We start from the raw sequence: 10,131 nt of genomic DNA, 5'->3' as shown, positions 1-10,131 counted from the left end.
GTCTGATCTGCCCTTTCGTCTCAGTCCATCTGGGTTTAAGTACTTAGGGATTAACGTGACTCGCTCTTTAGCTGGCCTTAAATCAGCAAATTTGTCTCCTCTTATATCAAAGATCACATCTGATATTCAAAGGTAATCTCCCCCTTTCTTTAATCGGTAACATTAATGTTGTTAAAATGAACATCTTACCAAAATTTTTATTTTTATTTCAGTCAATTCCCTTATTTTTGCCGAAACATTTTTTTGTTTCACTGGACAAGATTATTGGTTCTTTCATTTGGGGAGGGAAGCCACCTAGGGTCTCTAAAACTTTGCTGCAGCGATGCAGATTTAGTGGAGGACTTGCGTTACCTAATTTTTTAGTCTACTACTGGGCCGCTCACATCCATAAACTTTGCTACTGGCTAAAATCTTCTGGTTCCTCGTGGTGTAAATTGGAGCTATCATCATGTAAGGGCTCATCTTTACCGGCTTTGCTCTATTCCTCTTTACCCGTGAGACCCTCTCTGTACACTGATAATCAGGTGGTTCTTATTATCACACAGACTTGGGATCATAGATAGAACTTTGGGGCTGATGCCATCAGAAAAAGCAGCCTTGCTCTGGTTTAGTTTCTCCAAATGTCTCTTAACTTGTTGATTAATTTATTCTTATGTATTATTTTCTTTGGTATGTGTTTAATCTTTTTTATTTTTATTTTTTAAGAAATCTGTTCTCATTCATGCTGTGTGAAACATGGTGGTATAATAACTCTCTACCTTTTGGGTTAATATCTTTGCATTAAATCAATTGTATAATCATATATTTCTATCGCCATGTTTTGCTTTTTGCTATTTTTGTAAAGCTGTAAAATAATAATAACAATCTTCATCATTTGCTTAGCCAAAAAGAAGTGGACAGCAATACAGTTGAAGTACTTAGCAGTCCAGCTGTGTGAGCATCACACTGTAACATAATCGCTCATTAATGTTTATAATCCATTTATAAGAACATTTTGGGACATTAGATGGTGCCACACGAGCGCGATCTGATAGTGGAGCTTTTCTACTGGTGACTGGGGTGGTTGGATCCACGCAGAGGGGATTTCTTCACTATGAAAACACTAGATGGCGCTTGGGATGGGTTTATTACAGGGCATGTTGTCTTTAATGATCACCAAATCATTCTTTTTCCTTTATTGCTACCCATTTTGTCCTTCATGTAAGTGAACTGAAAAAAGTTTAAAGACGCTGGCAGTTTTTTCTCTAATAGTCCATAACTGTCCCATCACATCCGATCCTCAATATTGATAAGAGCGGATCACTAGGCTCAAAAGATAATTAATATTTGCTTTTATGTGACTTACTAATTGAATAATCTACAGTGAGGCTATAATGCTGTTAAAAAAACAAAATTATAGACTGTATAGAATTAAAAATCAAACGTGCAGCAGGATGGGGAGGGCTCGTATGTTTTCTTTAAACCGGAAAAGAGGCGGGGACAGCAGTAACGTTAGCAACCACGCTGAGCGACAGGGACGGTTATCGTTAATGTGAAGAAAGGACTGCACTCTAATATGTTTCTCTAAGTACAGACTGAGTTTATGTTGCAGACCGGGAGTACCATCGGATCCACCTGAGAAGCGGCGTCCTTTGGTACCGAGCAGGTAAGGCCGAAGGCTGACGTTGCGGCTGACTGTGCCGTAGTCACTGTGGGATTGTCCCCGATCACAGGAGGCTAACGTTAGCCAGTAAGTTGGCTAACCATTTCACCTAAACACTCTCTCTGGAGGGTAATACGTTCACCTTTTGTTGTTTTTATATGTTCCTTGTGGATATTACGTCAGATAAAATGCTCTTAGGATGGCCGTTAGCATGCTAAGGTTAACAGCGAAATAGTGCTAGTCAGCCCGTGACGCTGTCAACGCCTCGACTGGTTTTGACAGCTCACTTTGGACAAGGCCGAAGCCACACACATCTGTAGTATTCACTGTTTTTATCTACGTGAGGCTAAACCACCCGCTGCTTTAAACCAAGGTAGTTAAACCATGGTCCCTTTTAACTGAGTTTTTTTCTTCTTTTTTTAACATTGTGGCCAATGCTACCCATTTGTAGACAGTCTGTTGCTAAAGTGAGCTGTTAAGCTTTACATGCGTTGTTGTTTTTCCGCCTTCCGGTGTTTATTGTGTTGCTACTTATCATTTCAAAATTTCCCTAAAGATAACAGCTACAGCCACAGCCAGCATCGCTGCTTTCATTAGTGGTGCGAGATTCGGGTTAACGCCCCACCCTGACCGCGCCACCCCTTTGTGCACAGTTTATATCATGTAGTATTGTCACGTTGCTGGCGGAGGCAGTGAAACGGTGCAAAGAAAGGTTTGTTAGCCGAGATACTCTTCCTATCACCAGCTTTACGTAATCTTACGAGGCTTGACAGTGAAACTAGCTTCTAATCAGATTTTCCTGGTGTGTACTACAGAGTTTAAGGTCACTTCAGCTTTTGCAGGGATGGCCGCAAAGTCCAGGTAATTGCGAGGAGCCTGGTAAGATGAACGAAACCTCGCCCTGTTTCACTTTGCAGGGATTTAGCGTTGGTATGAAATGAAATCAGTTTCAAAGGCGTCATTGATTGTTAACTTCGACTTAGAGACGGTTTTGCTGAAGGGAGGAAGCAGGCTTATTGACTTGCACGTGACTGAACATGAACTTTTCATATCTCCCAGTCAAGCTGTTGTCTTGACCAGATCATGACGCTACAAACCCAGACACAGATGCAGGTTTTTTTTTGTTTTTTTGCATAAATAAACCTTTGGCTTTCCACCTTTACTGTGATAAACATGATGTTAACAACTTTGCATGCAATTCTGTTAATTCTTTTGCCTAACAATATGCAGAGCAATTGTGTTTATGGGCATTGTCCCCCAAAGGTCCACTCTGAGCAGGAAAAACCCTGAAATATTTGCCATCTTCCTGCTGTCAATTATAATATCTGATATCTAATGTCAGATATTTAATGGACTATCATTGTTTTCTCACTGCTAAGATGATGGATTAATCAGCAGTTCTAGTTTTGAGGATCACATTTTGTCAGAAATAAACTGATTGCTTTTAATTACTTAGGTAAACTCAAAATGTTTACCATCTTCTGCTCAAAGACAGACCTGGAGCTAATTGTTTAGTCGCTGAGTATTTTATTATATTTTTCTTTGGGTGATTAGAAACGAGAAGACTTCAAATTGAAGAGAAAACATTTATGTGCTACCTGGATAGTAACTCAAGCATTGTCGACCCGTGATTTTGTGCCCAGAATGGCTATTGGATGATCCGGCCTGGCTTGTAATGATGCATTTACATGTGCATCTTTTTTTCATCTGCATCCAAGAGTAATATTAGTGCAAACAGCACTTGGAACAAAACACAAAGTTGGCTTCATGTCATTAACCACAAACACCGACTGATGAGATGGAGCTATGTCCTGTGTGTACTTCTGAGGTTTCTTCCCCCCCCCCCCCCCTCATACTGTTGTTGTTGTCTGTGGGCTGTACAATGGAAAAAACAAAAGAGGAAACAATCAAAGAGGGAGAGAATCACAATGATCAGCTTTCTCTCTTAAACTTGGTTTTCTGCTTCAGGCTCTGTGTACGCTCACTTGACTGCGATTGAGTGCCTCCTGCTTCGGTCAGAGGAATTCCTGATAAAAGTCTATAAAGGATATGAAAAAAAGACAACTTTTCTGCAAATAAGCTGAGAGTATTACTGCAGAAAGTCATTTATTTTGTCACTCAGTGCACTTTCAGCGCAACAGTTATTAAAAAACGTGACTGCTACACATTTGAGCTCTGAAATTTTAAACTGGATCTGTAGAAACATTAAAACTAACCCGTTGTGTTTACGCCTGACTCTGTACCACAGCTTAATGATGGAGAGGTAGAAATCCCTTAGACTGATCAAAGTGAAATGGAATATTTTTGGTGACAAAGTGCTTTTGTCTGTGTTAAACAAACTTTGGAGGAGATTGGGAGAAAAATGAACTTTACTGCAGGCCTTCATTTGATAGTGTAAGTAAGCTGTGACTGAATAGGTTACATGTAAATAGAACAAATTCCCCCAGTAAAGGATCAATATCATCCTTGGACAATGTAACACCCCCCCCCCCTCCCCCCGGAATATAGAATGATTAATAGATTAATAATTTAGATGATTAATTTATAGCAGAGAAGGTAGTTCTGGCGTGGCAGGTGAACAGCTGGCTCTTCTCATTTAGACAGGCTGTTCTACAAAGGACTTTTACTGGTGTTTTAATGGAAAAATACTGACTGTAAGAAATAAACAAGTCATTAAAAAGAGTTCATTTTAGCAAGGTTTCTTCAGAGGGAAATTAATCAGTGGAAACTAGGGAAGAAGGTGATATAGGTCAACTTCCAAGAAACAACAATAACATAACAATAATTTTGATGATACAAGGAAAAAATGCTGGGCAACGTTTTATTGATGCTCGCAGGCAGCAGCATTTATAAGTGTAAGCGAATGAAGAGCATTTTCTATCCCTCTTTTCTAATGAGTTACTGTCATTGATGACACAGTTTGTTATTCAAAGTGCAAATCTATTGAAACAAAGTGTCAGTGGCATTATAGTGCAGTAATAGTGACACACCATTATGCAGCATAAATCAAATGTAAGCGCAATACTAACCTAGGGAGATTTTCCTGTGACAAAGTTAAGTAAAAGTATTAAATAACTTCTTAACACGTACGTTTTAGAATGGCTAAAGTAATCTAAGCTTGTAAATTAAAAAATATTTTCCAACTGGAATCTCGTGTCCTGAGTTGAGCTTTCAACCAGCTGCTTAAAGCCCCGCTTTTCCAGCATGTAACTGCATCAGTAATTCCACTTATCATTTGCAATTCCTGTCATGCAGATTCAAACCAGCGAGTGCTCCAGCGGCACTTGGCGGAGACATTTGTGTACCTTTGGGTAACACATCTCCAGCTGCTAGCATCTCCTCCTTTGTAGCCTGATTGTACTCAACTGTGTTTTTGCCTCGAGTGGTGAAACAAATTTGTTGTTTTCACCCGCGGTGGGAACACTTTTCTTGCATATTTTCCAGAGTAGTGTGCTTTTTTGGAAGTTGTTGAAGTACCTTTTTACTAAAACACTGAAGGCTGACATGTACCTTGTGTGCTCGTGCGGTATTGTCTTGTTGCATGCACCAGGGAACATAAACACATGGTGTTGCTACAGCAATGATTTATTGCTATGAGGTTTTTATATCTCATAAACATTTTTACTGGCGTTATCATGAACAATAAGATATGGTAGAGCAATCACTTTATTGGCCCAGAGCCATGGAGCTGTTGGTTGTGTTGAAGAGAATCAGTGAAAATGTGGTGCATAATTACACATATTTTAAAGTAAACTCTGAAGCTAACCTGTTCCAGACCAGGTTATTTGAGCAGCAATAGTCACAGTGGTGATCTAGGAAGGTAAAAAGAAGTTGTGACACTGGAAGTTCGGATTTTAAGCTCAACATACCTCACTAACCCATTATTCTCACTTTGTAGTACATCCCTCTGTTTTGAGGATGCACATCTTCCTCTTTGCACTAAAATAGATGGAGCTATATCCTGTGTGTATTTCTTTGTTTTTTTTACTGATACGTTTGCACTTAACAGGTGTCTTCTGTGCTTGTTGGCAAGCCAAAGCGGTATATCATAGGTTTAAAGACATTGTGTATGCTGTGGCACTCTGTATGAGTCATTTCATCATTAATGTGGTTTAAATCTGCTGAGTGAATCTGCTGTCATCAATCAGTAAGTCTTTATTTATATAGCACCTTTTGTGATGGTTAGTTGTAAGTGCATAAGAGATGACTGATAAGACAGAAATCAGTGTACTAAAGAAGAAGAATAGTAATTAAAAAAAGATAAGCTATGTAGAATGTTTTAAAGGAGAAAATATCATAAAGTAAAGGCAAATAAGATGTAAGCACACCATGAGTATATCAATAAAATGAAGTGAAACTGAAAACAAAAATCCAATGCTGGATAAAAAGGAAAACATTCATATTTTTATAAAGCACTCTCAGTCACCCTGTAAGTACATGTGACTGCTGTAATCTGTGCCAGCGACTGCATTTTGGAGCTTTGTGGTGAATGATGCTATCATTGATCTGGGACACAAGTTTTAAGACTAAAGAGGTATTTTCAGTTAAAAAAAAAAAAAGAAGCAGTTATTATTTTAAGCCTTTTAGTGGCTGTTGTCGTCCATATCGGACACAACAGATAAAAGTGAAATTACTGGCTTTTGTGCCTCCTGAAAAACACTGCAAAGTGTTATCACTTGTGTAATGTGTGACTGTGTAATAATGTTTTCTGTTTCTTTAATGCTTCTGTTCCGTCCAGTGACGGTACCCAGAACCTGTTGTGGGGTTTTGTGCTCACAAAACCCCACAACAGTGACTATTCTTTGCAAGTTCCTTTGCCCACAACAGTGACTATTTATATAGCTGCGCACAAATGAAATATAAAAGTGTAAATTTAAAGAAAGTACACATCAAATTTTTTTTAATTAATAGAGAGGAGGACAGCGAGGAGGTAAAACTGATCACGTTCTGGTGTGGACAAAACTGTGCAAAACCACTTAAAGATAAGGAGGAAAAACTATCAGGAGGAGTTAACACAGGCTAACAAGATGTCAAATAAGCTAAAGAAGCTACTTTAAAGCAAGCCATCTGTTCTGAGAGAAACTTTGTCTGCTGTGAAGAGCTGGATTTGAACCAAAGGCAGCAAGAAGATCACTCCAAAATGTCCCTGAAAGTTTGGAGTGACCTTCACCTGTTCATTTGCAGCCTTTTCTATTTTCCCCTTTTATAAAATATGATGTGTTAATATCTTACAGTTGTTGCCCAGTGTTTGATGGAGTAATATGTGACTTAAGAGAAATATGATTCCGGCAAACACTCACACTCAGCCGTTTGCTTTATGATGAAATGCTTCTTTAAACACAGCACTCTGGATAGGCAGACCCCGAGCCACCAGCGTCCCTTGTCATTTTTATCGGCACGTCCCCTGCTCCCCTAAAGGCCATCTGTGTCAGTGTGTGAGCCTTTTTTTTCTGTTTTGTTTCTTCGGGGTAGGGGATTCGACTGCGTCCTTGATGAGGAGCCCGATAATGGAAAGTTCCAGCGGTTTCTCAGCATCCCGCTGCACGGGATTCATGTCTTTGTTGAGCTTCCTCTTTTCACACGGAAAAGTGGAAGTACAGAGATTTTGCTCTTCATTTGTACTAAAATGATAATTGCATCATAATTTTTCAGCACGTGCAAGAATGTGTTTGATGAAGTTTGGAAGAGCTTTTGTCATTTATTGGCAGACTTTGGCAGCATGGTGCACTGCTGGATACATCTTATGTATATTATATTACTGAAACTTGAATTGCCTAAGCTGAATAATCAATCATTATAACCTGTTATGGTTGCAGATGGGATCCAGAATTGTCTGTGAATGAGTAAGGGTTTATCCTCTGGTTCAAAATCAGCTATGTAAGCACTATTGATTTGCTTATAGTTAAAACAAAGAGGCTACGTTACCCCAGATAGCAGAAGTCTATATATTTTCCTGTTGTTTTTGCTGGTGATTTTCCTTTGGTGCTGGGCAAAACCTCTTTGGTGAATGCCAGCATTTTCATTTGCAGGGAAAACCTTAAATTATCAATAAGCTCTAATGAAAACTGATGAGAAGTCTCAGGTGCATGATGTCGTATACATCCATCAGACAGAGCAGGAAATAGGCTTGTAGCCACAGCTAATTAGTACATCTTGGTGTACTAATTTAATCTGTCAACGTCTCTGACTCTCAATCAACTGACTGCAGCACAGTCAATTTGTCCATTTGACCATCATCACTAATGGTAATGGAGTGTGATCTAAAGCCTGTGCCTGGGATCATTGGAGTGACTTTCACTTTCATTTTAGTGTGTTTATTGTCAATCCACGATTTTCAGGCATGCAAGTCGGACATGTGTCATTCATTTCAGTGTTGCTGTCGGTGAAAATGTGACCCTTTTTTATTCCCTTCTACAAAGCGTATTTCTCAGTAGACATTTCTTTGCAAGCAAGCTTGATTAGCTTGAGCTGTATGACCAGGTGCATCTGCTAATTGATGCTAAGTGACATCCATACAAAATATGATAATTTCACTTAGCACAGCTGAAGCAAAGGCTTTCTGGACAGTCTGTACCACACAGCAGTGTTTGTTTATTTCTCAGATAACTCCATTAAAAAAGGCACCATCAGCAAACACAGTGAGAGGTTGAGTTCAGTGACTTTAATTAGTGGAGGTGAAGCAGCTACATGTGGGTGTTTAAACCTTTGCCCCTAAATCCAGTATACAGATGGATGAGACACATTTTTGTACTCTCCATTATGGTGTTTTGAAATCAGATGGGACAAACCAGTGATAGATCCTGCTGTAAAACTGAGGCACAGCAGACACTCAAAGGTTCTTGGCAATAATATACCCTAGATAATTGTTTCTGGCTTTTAGAATAACCGCCTTAAAATAACTACATGTTTTATTCAGTATAACCTGAAACTGGCGACTAAGTCTGTGAAGTCATCAGGAAAGTGTTCACAGAAGTCGTAGAGGAAGGGAGCCTAGGGGTGTTCTCTTTTTTATTTTATTTTCAGAAGTCTTTTGGCAGCTAGGCGAGTCGCCCCCTGCTGGCCACAAAAGACAGCACCGCTACATGGATCCAACTTGTCAGAACAAAACCTCTTAAAGCCATAGAATAAAACCACAATATAAATATGTGTGACTGTGGCTCAGAAAGTAGAATAGCATTAGATGCATACCAGTTTGTTTTACTGTTTACCACTGGCTTCATGTTTCACGCTGGAAGCTGGCTGTCTTTTCATGGCGTCTGTGCTATTCAAGAGGAGTGGCATTGTTTTCCACTTCCAGAGTAGGTTTATTTTTCAGCCCTGGGTGTTGATGCTTGGTCTTAACTCATTCATAAATCTCAGCAGTCTGCCTTGTCATTATTAAAGTCATTTATGATGCGACTGCTTGTTCGACATGAGCTGGACAACTGTGTCATGATCCACTGCTTGGCATGTCAGTGGCTGATAATAAGGGGATTTGCCAGTCATGCAGCCATGGAAAAAATTTATCTTGTGAGGCGATGAGTCAGGTTACTCGAAGCCTGACTGTCTTGCTTGTCATCAGAGTTGTTCTTTTAAATATATCCTCTGTTACACTGTCAGCTATCAATTACACGGTTGAGAAGCGCAGTTTTAAGACAAGAAACCCTCCATTGTATTGTTCTTCTTTTGTTTTGTTTTTTTTGTTGTTGTTTTAACTTGGAGTCACTCAACTCAAATTGCAAGTCATGGACTAAATGTTGTTGGTTTGTTTTTCTTTCTCTTTCACATCCTCAGACCAGTGGGTGAGCAATGCCACCGGTGTCCAGCTGTGACTGCCCCCACCTGGACTGCGTGGGTGAGATCACCAAGGAAGAACTTATTCAAAAATCTCATGTGAGTGACACTCTCCACCCTCTGTTGTATTAAAAGTGCTATGCAGCATAACAAAGACTGCATGACAAGCCTGGTTTTATTGTTTTGGTACTTTCTCACCTTAAATGAAATAACCCTGACCTGGGTGTTACATTTTTCTAGGGCCAGTGCCAAGACTGTAAAGTTGGTGGACCAAATTTATGGGCCTGTTTGGAGGTAAGACGATGTTTGCTGCTGGAAAATGCTGCTCTTGCTTGGTGAAAAAGTATCCGCATTAGACTGCATTTTCATTTTTCTGCATCCCCTGTTTAATTTTCTCCGTAGAATGGATGCCCCTACGTGGGTTGTGGAGAATCTCATGCTGACCACAGCACTGTTCACTCACAGGTGAGACATCTCAGACTTTCCAGTGCGTTTCCATTGTATCAGGATTTGAAATTACATGCAACTTAATCGAAATTACATGCAACCAAAGGAGAAGCAGATGAGGAACAGATGGTAGTTCAGGAATACCAGGTCCCAGGAGTCATGACTTGCAATAAAAGCACCTCCAGCACCACTTTTATTTTTTATTGTTTTTTTCTTCGTCAAAGAGCCCGAGTGTGCATCTTTTTAGCTTTTGAAGTGCACGTGCTCTC

The 10,131-nt window shown here is 39.7% G+C and overlaps 1 protein-coding gene across 2 annotated transcripts in view; it reads left to right on the top strand.

The window, feature by feature from the left end:
- The first annotated feature begins 1,467 nt into the window (after window positions 1-1,467).
- Window positions 1,468-10,131, top strand: part of usp33 (ubiquitin specific peptidase 33) — a 28,711-nt gene continuing 20,047 nt past the window's right edge. Inside the window, exons 1-4 of one of the 2 annotated variants that reach the window (XM_086271122.1) lie at window positions 1,468-1,645; window positions 9,416-9,514; window positions 9,656-9,709; window positions 9,818-9,880. In XM_086271122.1, coding sequence (XP_086127248.1) covers window positions 9,431-9,514; window positions 9,656-9,709; window positions 9,818-9,880 — 201 coding nt within the window. In that variant the 5' untranslated portion in view covers window positions 1,468-1,645; window positions 9,416-9,430. The remainder of the gene's footprint in view (window positions 1,646-9,415; window positions 9,515-9,655; window positions 9,710-9,817; window positions 9,881-10,131) is intronic. The other variant, XM_086271121.1, reaches the window with a different exon arrangement.

This window comes from Aulonocara sp. 'chitande type north' Nkhata Bay, linkage group LG18, assembly GCF_057382095.1.
Source record: "Aulonocara sp. 'chitande type north' Nkhata Bay isolate Kocher_YH1m ecotype deep benthic linkage group LG18, A_spYH_male_GT1.1, whole genome shotgun sequence".
NCBI lineage: Eukaryota > Metazoa > Chordata > Actinopteri > Cichliformes > Cichlidae > Aulonocara > Aulonocara sp. 'chitande type north' Nkhata Bay.
The sequence above is the reverse complement of the archived record's forward strand: the minus strand, read 5'-3'. Positions and strand labels throughout refer to the sequence as shown.